The 21772-nt window shown below is 40.2% G+C and overlaps 1 protein-coding gene across 1 annotated transcript in view; it reads left to right on the plus strand.

Moving 5' to 3' along the window:
- Window positions 1-6267: 6267 nt before the first annotated feature.
- The window catches only part of Arl15 (ARF like GTPase 15), a 386392-nt gene continuing 370887 nt past the window's right edge, over window positions 6268-21772 (plus strand). The window contains exon 1 of the mRNA XM_076856144.2: window positions 6268-6398. Within this exon, the coding sequence (XP_076712259.1) occupies window positions 6351-6398 (48 nt within the window). The 5' untranslated portion in view covers window positions 6268-6350. The remainder of the gene's footprint in view (window positions 6399-21772) is intronic.

The following is a 21772-nucleotide window of genomic DNA, read 5'->3' on the forward strand; positions in this document are numbered from 1 at the left end:
ACTATGGAGGTCTCAATACCCAATGTTGAAATGGAAAACATCCATATTTTCAGCTTCACATCTTCATTGTCCAATATGGTGGCCACCAGCCACATTTAAAGTACTCGTTAGCCATGAATTTAGAAAATTTCCATTAATTGCAAAAACCTTTATTGAACAATATTGCTTAGCACAATCCAGAGATGTCATCTGTGACTAGCTAGTTATCTTCTAGCACATCTCTTTAATTCTTTAGTACTTCTCACTGGTTGATTTTTTCCTGTCTCTATCCATAGAGACTAATTCCTGTGTGAGCAGGGATCCTATTCCCCTAACATTCCTAGCATATAGTAGGTACTTACTAAATAGGTTTGTGGAATGAATGAGCACATTTTAGTCTGTTCACAGTACCCGTGTGCCTGTGTTCCTCGGTTTTAATTACACGTTCATAATCTCATGCCTGGAGAAGAAATCATTACTTAGCTGGCACATAATGGCCACCTCTTCATTAGCCTTATATTGTAGTCTCCTTGTTCTGAAATTTTCACCTCCTTGCAGATACTTTGAGTCAAGTGCTAGTTTGGATTAAGGTTTATTTACATGGAAATCTTGAGAGAGGCTAGAATCATTGCTAAAGTTGAAAAATTAACTCCTCTTCCCCATGCCAAGTCATTAGTAAACTGTGCCAGTCACCCTGGATTTCTATGAAAGTATTTGCTTTTTCTGTATAAGATCAGTGTGATATAGCAGATAATGTCCTCCAAAGATACTCAGATCCTAATCTTTGGAGCCTGTGAGTGTTTTCTTATACAGCAAAAGTAACTTTGTAGATGTGATTACATTTCTTATTGGAGGAGGTATCTTGAATTATGTGTGTGGACCTAAATGCAATTACAAACATCACAAGGCTGAAGGAGGTCAGACTGCAGAAAAGCAGAAGGCAATGCGATCCAAAGAAAGGAGTGATGCAGCCACAACTCCTGGAATGCCATCAGCCACCAGAGGCTGGGAGAGACAAAGAGGGGATTTTCTGTACCTCAAAAAGGAGCCAGCTACAAAATACCTTGCTTTTAGCCCAATAAAGACTTAGTCAGAACCCCTACCTTGCAGAATTGTAAGAGCATAAATTTGTGTTGTTTTAAGTCTTTACATTCATGGTAATTTATTACAGAGGAAATTGGAATTTATACAATCAGCAATTCAAGGCTGTATGTGAGAGATTAAATGATTCTAGAGAGGCATTGAGAAGGATATACTGATACTTCCTGATACTTATTGTCTGAATAGTAGTTGAGAGTCTGGTTACCTTTTCCCAGTATAATGATTTATTACTTTAAAGGGGTTACTCTTCATTTTAAATGTCTAATTGCTTGAACATTCTAAGACCCATTCAATTCTTTATGAGAGAGGTGTCATCATTTTAGAATAATTTCTTTCTTCCTAACCAGGAGCATAATATTCTAGACCCAAGAGTGATCCTTAATTATCTAGTGATTAGTTCACCTCTTTAGCATAGCTAAGTGAATAAAAGCTCAGAAGGAACAAATTCATGTGGTTAAGTAGTGGCAAATGTTCATTAGGACTGCTAGATCATGAGCTTTACAAAATAGACATATGAGATGTTAATATCTACTTGCAAGAGAACAAACATTTATATCTACATGGAGAATTTTTAGATTTAAAACTGAAGGTCAGGCATTACAGCCAAAGTTCCTTCCAGTTTGAGTTGCCACTATGCTAAGAACAGGAAACCCTACTCAGTTCTAACCTTCAACCTCATTCTAACCTCTTCCATTTATGAGCCAAGTGATGACTGCAGCTTCATGTGGCAGTGTACCACTCTGAGGAGGTTCATCTTCTGAGACACTGTGATCCTTTGTTTAGGAAACAAAGATAGGGACTGGATTCAATCAGAGGTGAGGGTCCAGGCAACTACCTGGAAAAATAGGGAACAGGGCTCAGGACAGAATTCTGAAGTCACAGGAGTTGTTGGAGGTGGTAAGTGCTTGGTCTAGACACGTCCACTTTTTCTGAAAAAGGACTGTCAATGACTTAAGAGTTATTCTAAAGAGTTATACCATCTCTCAGCTATTAAGGAATAATATACTCAATCAAGAGAAAGATGACACAAGATAATCAAGTGTACTTTGGAGTTGAGGGTAAAGAGGAGGCCAGCACAAAAATGAGTATGAAAAGTACTCATACCCTTCTTACTAGTAATTTCATTTCCAGGAATTACTCTAGTGAAGTTAGAATTGAGACCAGATCTAGTGCCTGACTCCCTCTATAACTTCACCTGACCATTGTATCCCATAATAATCAGGTGAATATATTTTCTTTTATTGCCTTGAGTTTTGTGCCTTGGGGCAGCTACCCCTCTACTCTACTCACCACATACTATGTCAGGAACTACCTGTGGGCAAACTAGTAAGTGATAAGTTTAGCCCGAGAAAATAATGATCTTCGTTCACGAGATGTGAGAACTGAAAACATACCATGACTTGGCAATTAGGATCAGATGTGGGTCATTTGGCCACAAACCTTCACCTTGAAGAAGTTGCTCAGTCTTTGATTATCCATCTTCTACATAAATGGCCTCCTAAATAAGCTTCCTGGCAAGATGGTTCTTTAGGGAAAAGCATCCTTTCTATCTTCCCATCAGCCGGCTTAATAAATAAAGTTCTTTCTCTGCCACTGCCTTGCCTCTTGACTGAGTGGATTTCATAGTTCTGAGAACAGAGTGAGACTTTTGTGCAGCAACTTTAGGATGAGTTATGAACAGTTTTATAAGCAAACATCGAAATATTTATAATATTAGTATTTCAGATAATCTGTCAATGTACATTTGTACAATAGAGTTTTATATATACATTAAACATTTATGAACCATTTCATGATATAGTGAAGTTTGTAGTGAGCACACATGAAACAAAACTACTAAAGACAGTATTCTTCCCTAAGTTGTTATATACCAAGCAAATGAACAATAACAGCAAAAAAGAAGGAAATAGTCACTAATATGTCAGTTTTTTTCCTGATGGTATAAATTGGGAGACCAAATTTTAACTACATACGTGTTTTTATTTCCTACAACTGACATGTTAACAAAAAAATTTCCTCCAAATCTTAGCTAGCAATCTTCATGGAACTGTAGAGTATGGACTGTCAAAATAATTTTTCCTTGCTTTTTGACAAGCAACAGAGATAGCCTCTTACAACCTGTGCAGTAATGCATTTTCCTCATGAGTTTACACCTGCTTTCTGATGCATCTGGAAGAGAGTCATTCTTTTTACTGAAAGCAAGGGCAGGACTAGATTAATGAGATTATGTCTTATGCAAGACCACTTGTTAATTGGCATATAGTAAGGTATGTTGAAAAATGCATTCTAACCTTTGTGTACTCTTTTCAAAAGCACACACTGAGGTGATTATATTTGTGGCTACTAACCTTATCAGCCATAACTGCAGCTTCATGTATTGGGTTGTGAATAATCTGTTCATGTGTACACAATAATGTTAGCTCTTTCCTCTTTACAGAAGTAACACATCAACATCCCAGAAGATCGACAACTAATTGGAAAAATGTGCTCCATGAGCTCTGAAGCTTCAGGGTTTTTGTTTTGTTTTGGCAAGAACTTTTCCAAAATGCAAAACAAAAAACACATTTCACACTGAACACAAAGTTTTCATAGATGACAGTCATGATCAATGTGCAAATGATATGGAATAAAGGAAGTAGCATGGCACAACCTTTGGGAACTTTTCTTGAATAAATTATTTCATCTTCCTGCTTTTGGGCCCATTGACTGATTCCTAGAGGCAGCATGAAACATAATTAGCCTAATGACCTTCAGTTCAGGGACTGTCTTCTTCTAAGCTTAGCTGTTAAAGGTAGAAGCCAATTGCTTCTGAGTTGTTATCTTCACCTGCCTAAAAACAGACAGGTCTCTTCAGAGTCTGACTTGGCAGTAGTCAAGACATCATTTGTCACTAAGACAATGGATCAAAAGGTGTCTGTTTGCTAACTCATGTCCTTTACCTTATTTGCAATATGCTTATTCATGGAGAAGGAAAACAAAATAACAACAAAATGGTTCTTTGGCAGTTTGAATTATTTTTGCTAGTTTGAAAGACTTTCAGTTTTTGTAATTAGTTTCAACCATTATGACTAAGACTAAATTTATGCAAGTCTATCACCTCCAGAATCCCGGTAAAAATCTCTTCTAAACCCATGTGTTTGAATTAATGAAATGCCAAGTCAAATCAAAATTGGATCTCATGGTTTAAAGCAATTACGACTTTTTAGCCCCCAAGTAGGAAAAAAACTCACTGAAATTTCTTCTGAAGTATATTATTCACACATAACCCTTGACTACAAATAGGATCAACAAAGTCAAGGCTGCACAACCGTGAATATTTATAGTCCATTAGTTACTTCGAAATCCCTCAGGCAAAGGAATTGTCATTTTGCAGCTGAGGAAACAGTTTTATGGAGATCAGGTAGTACACCCACCCCAAATCACATGGTTCACCAACCTGAATCAGTCTAAAGAAGTGTGTGCTCTTTCTGATTACCTAAATTCCATGGTTATAACAGAACTGTTCTGGCAGCCCCAGGCAAACTTGTTTGGAAGTTTGTTACTTCAGGACACCAAAAAGAAAAGTGTTAAATTGTTAGAGTGGGGTGGGGATAAAAATCCAACCCCTAACACATTTGTACAGTCAGGTAGTCGCTTCAGAAATATTTCAGTTGAAAAACTTTGCTGTGCAAGCTTTAATTACTTAATACAGGCAGGATCAATCCCCTCACCTTGCGTTTTCCCTAAGACTTGGGGGACATTTAAATCACTGGAGCCTAATGATATAGGTGTGCATTGCAGAAAATAAAAACAAATGTATTTTTTGTGACGTGGTCTCCCAAATCTTACTATCCAGAAAAAAACAATATAAAGTAACTACTTCCATCTACTCTTTTTTTGTTCATTTGTTTGATTTATAACAACTTAGGGAACAATAGTCTATTAAACTTATCAAGAAATTTCATAAATTTTTGTTTTAATTGTTGATAGACCTTAGACCTTTATTTTATTTATAGGCATTGCTGAGAATCCAACCCAGTGCTTCACACATGCCAGGCAAGCGCGCTACCACTGAGCCCCATCCCCAGGCGGCGGCTGCAACAGCTATTTTCCACCTTCATAAATAAATTTTTAGTGGCTATGTAAAGCTTTATTTTATAAATGTACTGTTAACAAATCCTCTGAATATTGCTATTATAAATACTGCAGTAAATGTTCACTTGCCCAATTCAGGCTCTTCATCCACTTCAGTTAATGCACCATTGAAATCCCAATACCCATTTCCAAGCTATTTACCAGGAAACGTTGTTAAGTCTCAAGTACTTCAGCTTATAGATAATTTTGCCTCTTCAACTGAGACAGGATCACAAATATTGTATTACTTTGGTCCTTCCAGAGAGCTGCTTATTCTATTACTCATTTTATCCAGGGGCATTGAATTTATGCTCAATGTAACTGGACTAAAAGCATGCGAAGAATTGATCAACCACTCCTTTCTGGGCGTTTGGGGAGCACACTTTCCCAAGGAAAGCGATTTCTCTAGGGTTTCCCTCGGCACTGCAACTGGGTTATCCTGGGCTGCGCGGGGCCCTGTGCGGATCCGCAGGGACAACAGGCTGCAATTGCCTGCCTTAGCAGTTTCATCAGATTATTGTGTGGAGACTCTTTCTGACCCCCAGATAGTGTTTAAGGTGCCTGTTCAGAGAGCACCCTTCTAAACATTACGCTGGTGGTGCAGTCTAGAGGCCACAGATCTTTTAGAAAAGCACTTGGGGGCAGAGACAGCAAGTCTCTGGCCAAACCACGTCTCCCACGCACAGCGTTTGCTTCCTACTGGAGGTGGGCGGGGACACGAGGCTGTCTAGTCCTGGGGCTTGGAGCTCTACTCCGCTTTCCCCAACTGAAAGGCTGTGGAAACACGCAGAACTCAGGCGGCGGCCGCAACAGCTATTTTCCGCTCTCCAGTCTCGCTCTTCCGCCTGCGCCGCCCTCGCCCCCGCCCCTGCCCCTCCCCCTGCACACAGGAACCTGCGCCTTGGTCGCTCCCGCGCTTCTCTTCTATCGCCCGCAGAGGCCTGCCTTTTATAGGCGCCGCAGCCAATGAGCGCTCTCCTTTCCTTGTGCCCGCCCTCCCGGCCAATCGCCGCGCCCCTTGTGTAATCTTCGGCTTCTCGGCAGCTCTCGGATATTTTCGCTGTTGCTGGCTTTTTCAGGAGCTGCTCGCTTGCAGCCAGAGACGCTGCTTTTTTTTTTCCGGGTTCGGAGCCGTTCCGGATGCTTTAGGCTGCCGGATGTCTGATCTCCGGATAACTGAGGCGTTTCTGTACATGGATTATCTGGTAGGTGCGGGCCAGGGGTGGCTTGTCGCTTCCCGGGTCGCACAGTGTCCGATGGCTCCTCGCCTATAGGAGCAGCCTTTTTGCTTTCTTTCTTTGGGATGGGATGCCTTTGGGGTTCTTTTCCCCTCAGCCGGCTCTGAAGCTGGGACTCGGAGGGACAGCAGCCAGGAGGTTGGGTGGTGGGGCTGACAGGTAAAGGTGTGGCGGGGTCTAGTGAGGCTGCTGGGCGAGGGTCGCGCGGGGCTGCCTGAGCGATGGGGCCGTGACGGCGGTGGGGCGTCCTTTACCATCGGTCGGTTTCCTAGCTTCGCTCTGCGCTCCCCTCGGCGGACTTTCGGGGGAAGCTGGAGTTTTCCGCTCTCCCTTTGCAGAACTCCAGGTGCTATTAAAGAGCCATAACCAGAATGGCTCACTAAGTGCCCGGCAGCTCCGGTCATTTGGTTGCTATTAGATCTCTAAAGCAATGACCTCGGTCGCGGCGGGATTTTAAATACACATTACCATAAAGTAGTCAGGAGTAAACTACATTGCAACCTGGCTAGAGCAGGATTGGGTAGGGGCATTGCCGCATGGGTCCGGTGGTGCAAGCCGGTTTCCCAGTGCACGGATTGAAACCCAGCTGCCTTTTAGGCCAGACTTGAGAAGTTTAGGTGGGAAGTGTCAGCCAGATGTGGAGACTGAACGTTATGGTAAAAACTGACTCGTGTGTGTGTGTGTGTTTGTGGAATTATGCAAGCACCGTGTTTTGTACCAGAAATTATATTTCCCCAGAGCTGCCCGTTTGTGGTCAAGTGGATTCTCATTTACATGAGCTGTGTTCGATTACTGTGTTTAGGTGATAGACCGAACCGCTATTGCCCTGCCAGCTGAAGTAGACGTTTGAAACATTGACCCTCCTGTCATCTTGCTGGACACATGCACTCTCGGTTTTCTACTGCAGATTGACCTGGCAGAGATTTGCCTGCCAGTGCCTTCTAGGAATTACACTTAAGGGTGTACTGAGAAAGACTGAATGCTTTTGTGATCAAGAAATGCTGGGCAAGGGCTGTTTCCTACTTATCTGTGTATTTGGGCTTTTTTTTTTTTTTTTTTTCTTCCAGTGTACAGGAATAAAATGTTTCTCCTAAAGCTGCATAGCTTGATGAACTTGTGGGGAAGGATGGTGACTGCAGCTAAGGCATGACCTTGTGAATGGAGCTGAGTAAAAAAATTCTGAGTTCAATTTCTGTTCTGTGGTTCATTTGTTGGTGGTAGTAACTTCCTCTACCTTGGTGATAAAGGGATGTGATCAACCATAACTGGCTAAGTGGGTTATCTGATTATGAATATTCTTTTAAAATACAAGGTGCCCTAATGGTTACGAGATTGCCAAATGCAACCTACACAAATATTTTCTGGTTAAATGATTAATTTGCAGCTTGTCTTAAACAGTACTATGATTATTCCTTGCAGTATGCCCAAGTAAAAGTCAAACTTTGTTGAGGATAATTACCAAATAGGAAAGGGTGATATTATCTATACTACTGACAAATAATTTTGCATACATAAGTAGTGCTAAAAGGATTCAGGTGGTTCTGATCATTTTATTTACCGAATGTGTTTTGAATTTACAAATTGCATCACAGAGCTGTCTTTGAGGTGTCAAGCCTAACAAGCATTTAGTGAAAACTGTGTTGACAAGTCTGGTTACTCAAGTAAACCTCCAACTAGACTTGGTCTGAGGGAAAGTGGATGAATATTTGTGGGTGAAATTAGCCTAAAAGTGGATTAATTCTTTGCCAGTTTCTAAAACTTTGTGTCAAAATCAATGGCTCCAATTTTGACTTGATGTATTTTACCTGTGGTGCCACCCTAGTTTTGCTTTCATTTAAAAAATTATTTTGTCATTTTCACCTGCTTTCAAAAATTCACAGGTGCAGTGAAACAGTCCCAGGAAAATCAACTGCTCTTTAGAAGTGAGAAGAAATCTTAAAGGAAATAAAGAAAATAGTTGTTTTTATGAGTGTGCCAGGCATTCCCTGAAAAAAAAATTAAGAAAATCCTTCTCCATTAAGTGAACTGGAGGTGCAAAATAAAACAAAAACAAAACAATAACAACAAAAACGAAAATCTTATAACAAAAACCAGCCCTCCTGAGGTGGTTTTATTGTGTTTACTTTTTGGTTTGTCAACTTTCAGAGAGAATGATGTTGCATATCACTTCTTCCTGCCTTCCTTCCTGCCTTTCACATGACTTGTTTGCTTATGCATAATTTTGTATGGTGTTCATTAAAAGCCCTATTTCTGAAAAATAAAAATCTATTTCTTTGACTGCATTTGGGATCTTATTTGTAAAGTAAATCAATTCCCAGGTTCTTTTACTTCCAGGAAAAAAAAAAAAGTTCTTTCATTCCAAGGTGGACTCCATGTTTTACTGAGTGGACTAAAGTAAGTGCCCTTACCATGCATTTGACAGGTAGGATGGTGTATGTCTTTTCTCTTTAACCAGTATTTCATTTTCTTGTTGCTTTGGGGAGTGCTGTGTGTGTATTGTCCATTTTTCTTTGGGCAGGGTGTCATCACTTAACCTTTCTTATTTGGAGGAGAGTGGAAAGGAAGAGAAAGGTAGAGGTACTATTTTTAGCAGCTTTTAATAGGATTGAGATAGTAAAACAAATGAAGGATCTCTCTGATCTTAGAGATTGCTGTTGATTTCTTAAAGGTTTTCAGAGGTGATGGTCAAGGACAGTTGATAGAGCCATAACATTTAAGATGAGGTTTTATTGACTTAAGGGAAACAGTGGTAACTTGCAAATCCTAAATAATTATATGTATCAGCTGGTGCAATGCCCAGCATGTAGTTAGGGCTGATATTTATTTGTTGAATGGAATGAGTGTGCGATGGGAGGGGCAGTTCTACTTTCCTCATCTGCTTCTAAACAGAGACAAGATATTATCTTGTTTGGATTAGGTGTGTTGTTCTGGGGAATGCAGAATGTATCCTTTACACTTACCTTTATCAAGATACACTTTGTAAGTCTTGGGTTGGCAATTTAAGCATAAAAATCTGTTTTCCAGCTGGCACAGGCATCTTCCTAGGAGGCCACATGCCTTTCCCGCTTTTCCTAGTGGAGTTTACAGGCCATGTTCACACCTGTCAGGTCGCTGGGTAAAAATTTGGCCTTTGTCCCAGCAGGCAGTACCAGCATCTCTGTCTCTCTTTCTCTTGCACTCTCTCTCCCTCCCTTCTGACAGGTAGAACTAGTAAGACAATGAGCAGAGCTTTTTGGATGGAGAAGCAGAAAAACATTTACCAGATTTTGGGGGGAGGTTGGACCTGAACTTCTAGATTCTCCCAGTCCAAAGTTTTCTTTTTGTCTTGACTCATATGTTGACTGGGATTTGACCCTTTTCCCCATAGTGCCCTCAAAACAGCAACAGTAAAATTGGTTATGTTCCATGTAGAGCCAGGGATGATTAAATGGGATAATGGAGGAGATGTTATCAAAAACCAGCACATTGCTTTGCAAATGTAAAGTGTTAGTGTATTGTGATTATTGTGATTGTGTTACTGATATCACGATTCTTGTGGAATGACTACCTAGTGATAAGTATTGAATTGCCTTTTAGATTAGTCTCAAAATATGGAAAAATTGGGAGTGGTAATGAGCATGCAGGAAGTCACAAAAATCTTTGAGGATTATTTAATACCTATAAAATAAGATCCACATTCTGATATTCTCACGAACCCAGTCAACAAATATTTATGGAACTTATTTTGTGCATGACCCTGAAAGTCATAAGGGGTGAGTTTTGATGTTCCCTTTGGTGGCAGGACTGGTAGGTATGTGACTCTTGGGGACCATTTGGCTGGACTGGTTGAAGAAGGCATATAAGGAAAGAGGCGACTTTTGATGTGCTTCTTTGCTTTCTAATTTGTTTCTGTTATGTATTTCTTTGTTTTATTGCAAACTATAATGTGAAGTAAAACTTGCAATTGTGACAAGTAAAAAACGCTTGATTAATCTGGGCTGCTAAGTCAGTTAATGTTCATTGCATCTGCATATTGTTTTTAGGATTTACTATGGTTAATTTAATGAGATTTCATCTTTGTATTGACTGGTGAAGTTGGCCTCGTTTCTTCGTCACAGCTTGTATTTGCCATGATAAAAATTTGTGTGTCAGTGGGGAAGATCTGGTAAGAGACTTGGGTGGATCATCATAAATCCATCACTGTAGACAGGATAAAAACCAGTTAAGCAACCAACCAAGACAGAAACTCATGATATACTACAAAGGGCAGAGTCCATAGGTACTAGCTAAGAAGGTTTAAAGGGGCCCATTTGAAAAAAGGATTGAGGGCACATTTGTGATTTTATGTGATGCTGTTACCTATAAACTGAACTTTATTGATAAAGTGTGCTGTTTTTAACTCGAGTGACTGTGAACACTAAAAAATTGTATTTATTATGACTGACTGTAAAGTAATATAGGTCCGGACTGGGGTGTGGCTCAGTGGTAGAGCACTTGCCTAGCATGTGTGAGGCATTGGGTTTGATTCTCAGCACCACATATCAATAAGTAAAATAAAGGTCCATCAACAATAACGACAACAAAATAAAAAAAGTAATATGGGTCAAACATTTTTTAGTCTTAACTTCAACTGGATTGTGCAAGTCACATTATTCTTCCTTTATTAGTAACTTATAAGATGTGAATGTGATAAACAAAGACCTACCACCTGTGAGCCACACAGCAGTTTTAAGAAAATCCATGCTATTAGGTGTTTGGGATTAGGTGGGAACTTTACTACAAAGTTAAGTCTGGCTCCTGAGCTTCCATTGCTCTAGTAGTATAGTATGAGACTGAGGAGGGGACACACAGGGACTGACTTGTGTCCTCTAGGAGCTTACATTCTGAAGGATACCCAGCCACATGCTGGTTGGCATATGGACGGGAAGGGGAAGAGGAAGGGTTAAGTTTATGTATTATAATTTGGTGCCTTGCTGTGGTAATATGGAGGTGGTGGGACTTGAAAGAGGCAGGGCCTATTGGAGGTTCTTGGGTCAATTGGATGTATGACTTCAGAGGGGATGTTGGGACCTCAGCCTCCCTGTCTTTCCTAGTTTTTTTGGGATTTGATCTTTTCTCCATATACTCTTGCCATCCACTATGAGGCTCTCACCATAGCCCAGCTGATGTTGGTGTCATGCCCCTGAATTTCCTGAACTTTGAGATAAATAAACATCTTTTCTTTATAAAGTTAGTTTGCCTTGGGTAATTCATTATAGTAATGAATTATAGATTAATAAAGAGGGTAAACTCAGTAAACATTCATTGAGCATTTATTGTAAGAAGATAACATTGTGATTTTCACATGTAGTAGCACTAAGTTAAGACTAAAGAATGTATAATTTCCTCAAGTTCATACAGCTAGGTAGGAGGTAGGTGAGTTGGCACTGTGGCTCTAGGGCCTGCCCTCTTCACTGCTTTCCATGTGGAAGCTGTTCTCTTTTAGCCTGGGCAGGGGCTCGGACAGCTTGGTATTAGAGCTGTTGGAATGCACTTGAAATTTTTATGACATGTTTCATGTGAGTATAGTTGTCCCTCTGTATACCGGGGTTCTGCATCCATGATTTCAACCAACCATTAATCAAAAATATTTGAAAAAATTTGGATCTGTTCTGACCATGTATAGACTTTTCTATTCATTATTCTCCAACATATACAGCAACTATTTATATAACACTTGCATTGGGTTAGGTATAGGTAACATAGGGATGCTTTCAAGTATATGGCAGGATGTCCTAGGTTATGCAATGCTATGCCCCTTTAGAGACTTGAGTATCTGTGAGTTTTGGTATCCTTGCTGGGGCAGAGGGTGGGTGTCCAAAAATTTGCTCCCTCCGAGTACCAAGGGTCAATCCCCTATGCTTAAGTAAATGGGTACTAAAAAGTGCTCCTTGGCTACTGCCACATTAAAGTGGGGGCCTTAAGCAGGCTGGCTGATGCTCCCTCCTTCTCAAGGACTCGGTTCTGCCAAGTTACCATTAGAGAGAAGGCTGACTAGAAAGAGAATTATGTTGTGTGCTGAGTCCCTGTCCCCATCCCACTCCAGTGCCCTTACTCTGTTCACTGAGGTGGTCTTCAGACTCTGATGCTCTATCAAGTGACCACAAATGTATTTCTAGGCATCCTTGTTACTCAGCCCCATGGTGTCACTTTTGGGAGTACATTTCTGCCTGCCACAATCTTATTTCCTTTTGAAGAGGTTACTTAGGATCTATTGTTTATCAAGTGCCTGGGATGTGAGACTCAACCCAGCACACACTGGGCCACAAATAGCTTTTAACTCATGGACTTCAATTGGGCAAAGTCCCTGGGTGATATTAACTATAAGGGATTTATTTCTTATTCATTTCTTCTTTTATGGTAGAGTGGAGAAAAGATTTTTAGGTTTGATGACTGCATTGTAGATAACAAGTATCAGGGGATTTCCCCTGATATTTCCTACAAATTGAATTAAGGATGGCCTATTAGCCTTATCACTACTATGACATATGTGAGGCAGGGTATTTTATGAAGAAAAGATGTTTGTTTTGGTTCATTTTTCTGAAGGTGCAAGATCAAGGGGCCTCTTCTACTGATGGCCTTTCTATTGACAGAATCCTGCAATGTTGCAGGGCATCACATGGCAAGAGAAATCATGCTTGCCTGTGTCAGTAAGGTCTTCTCATAAAATCACCAGTAAAGATTTAATTATGCTGGCTACACCCTAGCAACCTTATTTAATCCTAATCACTTCCCCCAAACTCTACCTGTAAATACCATGACTGGAGTAAGTTTCCATCCTTTTACTCCATTTATAAAAGACTTTGGGTATTAAACTCCTCTTTGAATTCAGAGGGGACAGGCCATAGTCAACCCATAGCCAATGGCTTCTTATTTTGGAGGCTGTAGCCCCCTGTAGTTATGCTGTGGTATCACCTCAAATGCTTTAGGTATTTGGATGAGTCTAAACAGCCCAGCTCTGGTTGAACCTCATTTCTGAGTGTCTGCAATGTGTCTGGGTACATTTACTTGTAGCAGGACTGACTTTACAACGTAGAATCACAGGGCTCACCAGAGCCTTGTGCTTGGTTTCAGACTCTTTAGTCACCATCTCAAAATTCTTTATTTTTTTATTTTAATTTTTTCAAAATTCTTTATTTTTTTTAAATTTATTTTTTTGTTGTGTATGGATCAATGCCTTTATTTATTTATTTTATCGTTTTTATGTCGTGCTAGGCTTGAACCCAGTGCCTCACACTTGTGAGGCAAGTGCTTTACCACCGAGCTACAACTCCAGCCCAGAATTCTTTATTTTTGACCAAGGTGTTTTGTGTTTTCATTTTATTCAGGTCCCTACAATGTACATAGTTGGTCCTGATTTCTAGAGCTAAAGTACAGACTTGGCTGGCACCTGAGTCTGTAACCTGCATCCGTGCTGGTTTCCTGACCATCTCGATCACCATTTTTTGTGGACTCCAGGCTGGTGCCTGGTAGAGGGGGACTGGGGACTGTACCAGGTACAGTGGAGAGCATTTTATTTACTTCACCTTCCGACAATTTAATCCTTCCAACAATCCTACTAACCAGGTGTTACTGATTTACAAAAGACTTAGCAAGTTAAAAAACAGTGATCTTGAGTCCCTGAAAGATTGAGTGTCTACCACGGTCCTGTAACCAGTGGAGGGTCAGGGCTAGGTTACGAGCTTAGCTTTCCTGATTTCAAGTCCATGCTTGTGAGCATTGTTAGGTGTGACGTACCTTATAAAAATAATAATTGTGAGAGGAGCTGAATGAGTTATAGGTATAGTGCTCGAAGTTGACAGGTCACTTGATTACTGCTGTCACCTGATTCCTTGGAAAGGCCCTCTGGGAACTTAGTGCAGTTTCTGCTGGGGATTTACGTGGGCTTGTGTCTGAAGGCGAGAGTTTGCTCTGATTGTGCTGTCACCCACTCTCTCCTTGACTTTTTGTATAAATGTTAGCATTCTGCTCTTTTGCTCACAGCCCAGTGTACCTACATGGTTTTCATGGTATTTTGATGATAATATTGAAAGTTGGGTTTTCAGGACAATCTCATTTATTCACTTTATTCATTGTACCTCATTTTTCAGGGGTCTGTTCTGACCTGTAAACTGCTTCCCTTTAGCTAAGGATGTCTACTAATTGGTGTCTATGTCTCACAGAGAGAGGGATTCTTTTTCTCTGCTGGATAGCTGCTCCTTTTATTCTCAGGGAAAGGCACAACAACCAGGAGTGATTTCAGGACCACAGAAGAGGCACGGAAAGCCTGCACCTGTTCTGAATCACTCTAAATATGGAGTTAGGAGCCAAAACATAATAAGGCTTTTTCTAAGTTTTATTTTTAGTTATGAGTTACTGCAAACATTCAGAAAAAGTACAGTACTTTTGAGTATTCCCTGATTCCACAGATGTTAATGCTTTGCCATTTTTAACATCAATACTCTGATGCTTTTAAAAAAAAGGAATTTCAAGGCCACAGCTAAAGCCTCCTGCTTCCTCCTCTGCCTCTCTTGATGTTGATACCCTTCTTTAAGTTAGTAGGTATCATTCTCTTGTATGCTTTTACATTTTTATGATATGTGTATATGCATGCGTAAACTATATGTGGTGGTGTTTTTTTGTGGGGAGTGGGGTGAAGGGGTATTGGGCATTGAACTCAGGCACTTGATCACTGAGTCACATCTCAGCCCTATTTTGTATTTTATTTAGAGTTGCTTAGTGCCTCACTTTTGATGAGGCTGGCTTTGAACTCAATATCCTCCTGCCTCAACCTCCAGAGCTGCTGGGATTATAAGCATGCACCACCACGCCCGGCTTGTAGTGTTTTTTATGTGTTATAAATTTTACAGACATTGCAACATACTGCCTTTATCTTTTTGAAACTCACTTTTTTTCCCTGGTAATGTTGAGATTAACAAATATTCCTTCATGTAGATCAGTAGATATTTGTTTCATATTTCTGGTTTGATTCTGCCACTTTTTTGCTATCTGGATTTTGTGAGAAGCTCAAAGAATATAATGTGTTAATTTTGAGGTGTGTTTACTAGCTTTTAGCATTCCATGTGAATCATATGCTACTTAGTGGAATTTTACTATGTATAGGTCAGCTTTTATTATGACTCATCTGTTTTACAGTTTATAAGTAACTTTCTAATAACATATGGAATGAATATATACATATTTTTCCTTAACCATGTAAGGACTGAGATTATTTTGATAACATGTTTATTATTAAAGTAAAAGCTTAGCGAAGGAAACTTGGAAAGTACAACAAAGTACAGTGAACAAAATATCTGTAATCCAACAACCTACAGATGAACAGTTAACATTTGTTTTATTACGTTGTCCTATAGTCCGTATATAGTCTACTTTTCTACATATAGAAAATCAACCTGATGTCATAATATTGTATTATGATCTACATTTTACACTTAACGAGCTTTTGTATTTTAATTTCTCTCCTGCAATGTGAATTTTTTATATCCTACTGGTAAACTGTAGTTATCCACTTTTTCCTTGAATATTCTGTTTGCTCTAATTTTGGCTGTTGTAAGTAATGCTGCTTTGAACATTGTATATAAATATTTTCAGACTTAAAAAAACTGTACATACTTTTCAACTGTGTCAAAGTAAAACAGGTTTCTTTATTGTGCAGCTTTTAACATTTGACTGTACATGGTGAATCCCTAAAAGAATGGTTGTTGTCTGCATACGATTAAGTTCCAGAAGTAGATTTGTTGGGTCAGGAAAAAATACTTTCATTTTAAAGCTCTTGATATTGATTACATTAGTTAATATTTGTAATGCACTTAGAATGGTGCCTGGACATTATCAGCCACTGTTTGTTAAGATGTAGTTATGTCATAAAGTTGATGATAGAGATGCTAATTAATATTTATTAAAAATTTACTCTTTGCTTTATTCTGTGTGAAGTGCTTAACAGACATTCACCTCTTGGTTTGTCCTTTCAACAACCCTGGGAGAGGTGTAGGAGCTATTATTATTTCAGTTTTATGGTTGAGGAAACTAAGGGTGGGGAGAGTGGAGTCATCAGTCCTTACTATTTCAGTTGTTAGAAGGGTTGGTGACATGGCTGTGGCCTTAATCTGTACAATTTTTATTGTGACAGAGAAGAGAAAGAGCTGTGTTTGAACTCCTGTCCCAAGTATTCCACCTGTTATCTGTGTGATATAAAGTGTTATATCCATGGCAACATGGAAAAACCAGTAAACTGTAGAAGTCTTATGTGCCTGTATCTTGTAACCACGCCCAAACGTAGATGTAAAACAGATCCATTGCTCCAGAGGCCACCCTGTGTCCCATCCCAGGCAATATCACCACGGATTAGTTTTGCTGATTTGAAACTTCATAAAAGTGGACTTTTATTTTTATACAAACACACACACAGATGTTATATATATATGTACATATATTTATATATAAAATATGTATAATATACATATATATATATAATAAACAAAGTATTATATAAATTCTTTTTTTGTGTGATTTCTTTTCATTCATTCAATCTGCCTATAGGATTCATTCATTTTGTTGCATGAATTAGTAGTTCTTTTTTGTTGCAATTTAATATTATATTGTTTGAATATACCATGGCATTTAGATTGTTTCCAGTTTTTGTACATTTGGAATAAAGCTGCTACAAACATTCTTATATGTGTTTCAGTGGAAATAAGCAATCATTTCTGTTGAATACATACCAGGAGTGGAATTTCAGGGTCGTGGATATATGTACATTTAGGTTCACTAAACACTGCTAAACATTTTCCCAAAGTGGTTGTACCAATAGAACTCTCACCACTAGAGTTAGAGACTCCCAGTTATTCCATATCCTTACCAATACTTCATATTGTCAATCATTTTATTTAGCCATTCTGATGGGTGTGTATACCAAAGAGATTTGAAGTTGCTCAGAGCTATTTCCAGATGTCCAGGCATGAGGACAAAATAGTAAAAGAGAATTATAAGGCAACTTTTTAAAAAGAGTTGGAGAACTTATTGGCTTATTTTGAAATAAGCCTGTTATATTATTCAGTTGTATGACTCATTTGAAATTTCTGATGTCCAGCAGATGTACTTTGGGAGACAGTTGACATGATTCTGTTCCTGACTTTGTGTGTGGGAAATGGGCAAACCAATAAATGTCCCTCACATTGGTTTCTTCATCTATAAAAATGTTGGGATTAGGGGGCTGAGGTTGTAGCACAGTGGCAGAGCACTTGCCTAGCATGTGTGAGGCACTGGATTCAATTTTCAGCACTGCATATAAATAAAGGTCTATTGACAACTAAAAAAAATTTAAAAATGATGAGATTAGTTGGAAAATATCAAAACTCTTATTTAAAAAATTTCTCATTTTATATTCTTTTATTTTTGGCCTCATTCTCTTAATTCTGTGGTTTATATGATTTCTAACATTTTCTTTATATAATTTATCATTTATTACTCAACTACTATTTTTTAAAAAATAAGTGTTTGTGTTCTGGTGCTGTCCTGGGCACTAGGGATATACAAGTGAATAAGACCCTGATCGATCCTCAAGTTACTTTTGTACTCTTGTACAATGAAAAAGGAGCATTCAAAGTTTGGAATAGCATAGCATATCTAGAGAGAAATACAGGCTACTAAGGCAGCACATGATAGGGGAACTTAACCTACACTTGAGGGCCAAAGAGCGTTTTTTCAGATCTGCATCCTTGAAGTTGAGAAGAGTTGGCCCAGTGACAGGCAGGGCCTCAGCCAGCAGGGAGCAGATGTGCAGAGACTTGGAGGTAAGTAATCTCATGACTTCAAGGGCTCTGTGTGACTGTGGTGGGGTTTGGAACAGTGGCTAGACATGAGGCTGCAGAGCCCAGCTAGGGTCACATCATGGAAACCTTAAAAGTTAGCCTGGAGTGACGTGGTCAGATCTGGGCACCAAGTAGAAAAAGATCAGAAAGGATGGGCCACTGCATTAAGGCTGTTTAGGATGACGTCCTGATGAAGAATGAGATGATAGGCTTCACAGCCTAGTAAGGGCAGGAAGGATGTAGAAAAGTGGATGGGTTTAGTAATACTTAAAAATCATCAGAATTTTGTAATTGGGTATGGAATATGAAAACAGAAGTGATCTTTGGGACAATTCCTAGGCTTGGGAGTTGAATATTGTTCTGATTATCTGTTACCAAGTAACAAATGACCTCAAAACAGTGGCTTAACACAATAACAGAAATTAATTTTACACATAAATCTGGAGATTAACAAGGTCAACTAGGCAATTCTTGCCCAAGATCTCTCAAGAAGTTATACTTAGATGGTATCTAGGCACATTTTCTTCACATGTCTGGCACCTGGGAGGAACTTTGCAACACATGGGCACTGGACAAGTAGACTCCTGGGGCATCTCTGTGTGGTTGTTTTGTGTGATGGCTTCAGTGTAGCTGGACTTCTTCTTTGGAGGCTGAAGGTTTATCAAGAAATGTACCAAGGAAATTGGGTAGGAACTGCTTGGTCTTTTCTAACTAACTCTAGCGGAGGTGCATATCCCTTCTACTGTGTTCTCTTCATCATGACCGTCACAAAGGCATGCTCAGGTTCAAAGGCAGGAAACTGACATCTCTTGGTGGGAGGAGGGTTGAAGAATTTGTGGGCATGTTTTCAAAGCACTCCAAGTGTGGAAGTGGCTAATGGGGTCACACACCATAACAGGTAACACCTAAAGGAATGGCAGGTTGGGAGGAAAAGTCGGGCATTGGATTTTGGAGTTGGCTGAATTTGAGCTGCTTGTATCAAATCAAGTTGAGATTTTTAAGTAAGTAGATGAAAACAGATAAGGGTTGTAGATTCAGTTAAAAATTGTACCTAACTTTTATTGTTACTTGCTATATACTGTACCATACTATATTATCATCACTTGAGAAACAGTGCTAAGTATTTTTCATACATTATTCATTTACATTTACATTATCATTTTAGAGATTAGAAAATAGACTTTTATGCCCAAGATGTGAAAGAGTCAAAATTTGAACTTGGAGCTGGTTAATGTCTGAGCTCACTTTCTTCAGACTATTCAGGCCGTACCAGAAGATAACCCACATGTGAGTGTTGGGTCGTGCAGTGCAGGAATGAAGAACCCTGAGGAGACCCAGAGCCTCAGTCACTACTAGCACATAGTAGGTACAGGAGTTTTTATGGTATTACCAACCTCAAAAAGGACTATGGGAGAAAGAACTGAAAGGTTAGAAGAAAACTAGGAGAGTGTAGGGTCAAGCAGGCTGAGGACATGGATTATTTCTGGAAGGAGGAAGTGGCTCATTTTGTTCAATATTGCCCAGAGATCATGGCAGATAATTGTGAAAATGACCACTGGATTCTCATCAGTGGTGACCTTGACCTTGGGTGGAGGGTCTGCGGGTGCAGGTTGAGGAGTGGAAGTGGTGAAGCACTACTGCTGCCATTCTTGGAAGACATTTCACCATGGAATAGAAGGAAGACAGTGGGAACTAGAGGGCAGGAAGATTGGGGGTGGCTTCTTCCTGAAATGGAACTAGAGATGGTTGAATGTGGATGAAGGAGAATGTGAGGTCTTCTTGAATGTGACTGAAATATAGGAGAAGGAGGGATTGAGCTGGGTAAGGTGGAAACATCTACAATGAAGAAGGAGGGTGAGGGATGACCAGAGAAACAGAAGGGTTGGTTGCTGTGTGTGCTGTTAAAGTTGTTGCAACTTAACAGTGACAAAGATCTGAGTGGTTGAGATTTTATTTTCTTCCAACACTTGTAACTATCTAGATGTAGTTTCAAGAAGGCTATGGTTTTTCTAAGGTGACTTGATGGGCAGACAGTGGGGTCAAGGACTTAAGGACACGGGTAAGAAAAGGGTTGAAGTGATAGTGAGATCTGGGATAATGGAAAGGAAGGGGGAGCCAGTAGAAAGTAGAAGATGCCAGGGACCCATGGTTCAGATGAGACCGCGCAGTAAGTGTCAGGAGTATCTGTCAGAAAACAGGAGGGAGAGAAGGTCCCGTGTGGTCAGACAATCGGAGTTTAAGATTGCAGGAGTAGACCCAGTTTCCCGAGAGGAGACTCCAGGGTATGGCAGGCAGCAAGTAAAAGATGGGCAAGTCAGAAGATGGGAGAAAAAATACAGCCGTGATCATCTTCATGGGTAGTGAGGTCACCAAGACCATGGCTGGGCTTGGGTTGGAGTGAAAGACTGACCAGGTATCAAAAATATAACGAACAAGGCAAGGTCTGCCAATGGACATCATAAACAAGGGGCAGCAGAGGACACTGGATAAAGTACATTTTCCTGAGTCTTCAAAAGATTAGAGGGTTGGGGTTGAGGCCGAGAATTAGAGCATTTGTGTAGCATGTATGAGGATCTGGGTTCAGTCCCCAAACAAAACAAAATAGAGAGGAGGTTAGCCTGGGAGTGGAAAAAGAGTGAGGAGTGGTTCCAGGTGATTTTGAGGGATTGAGTTAGGCACAGGTAGAGAGTACATTTAACAGACTTTTTGTGGGTACAGAGGAGTTTGTTGCTGATTGAGTGCTTTAGGCTTTGGGGTGAACTGCTTGGTGCTACCGTTATGTGTAACTTTCAGGTTACTTCTAAGGGTCTCTCTCTTCTCATCTGTTGAGTGGGGATAGGAAAAGGGTTTGTTTTGACAATATAATACATGGATTCTTAGAATAGTGCCTGGAACCTCTTTCTCTGGTACCTTTTCTTGCTCTCTGTCATAGCCGAAAAGACTTACCGGTGTTTCTGTGGCAGATGCTTTCTAAGGACCTTCCTTATTTGATCCTCACAGTGACCCCATGAGGTGTGTGTGTGGGTACTAGTATGTTCTCCGTCATTGCCCCCCCCTCCCCCCCCCCCCCCCAGTGTCAAACCTGAGATACAGAACGATTAAGAAACTTGTTTAAGGATATTAAGTTAGTAAATAGCAGAGATGGCATTTGAAGCCCAGAAATCTGGTGAGAAAGGCCTTCCTTTAAGGCCTTCCTGCACAGGAATGTACCAGCACTAGTGTGGCTCCATGGAAAGGCTTGGGAGGGTGGGGACCAGGTGAGCTTGGCTTGTGGGAGAAGAGGCTCAGAGAAGTGTAGGGTCTCCCAAGAGACTCGGTTGCTGCCTGGTTCTGCCACACAGCCTGATCTCTTTAGAGGTCTCCTTGGGTTTGAGTCCCTGCTGACACAGGCTCCCAGGGCAGAAAGCTGATGGGGTGAACACTGAGTCTGGAAGATGATGGAGACCTAGGCTGAGGCCTTTCTATTGGCCTGAAAGCTGGTCAAAGGCGTGTGCTGGCGCACTGTTTCCTTGT

The sequence above is a fragment of the Callospermophilus lateralis genome, chromosome 5 (genome assembly GCF_048772815.1).
Source record: "Callospermophilus lateralis isolate mCalLat2 chromosome 5, mCalLat2.hap1, whole genome shotgun sequence".
NCBI classification, from domain to species: domain Eukaryota; kingdom Metazoa; phylum Chordata; class Mammalia; order Rodentia; family Sciuridae; genus Callospermophilus; species Callospermophilus lateralis.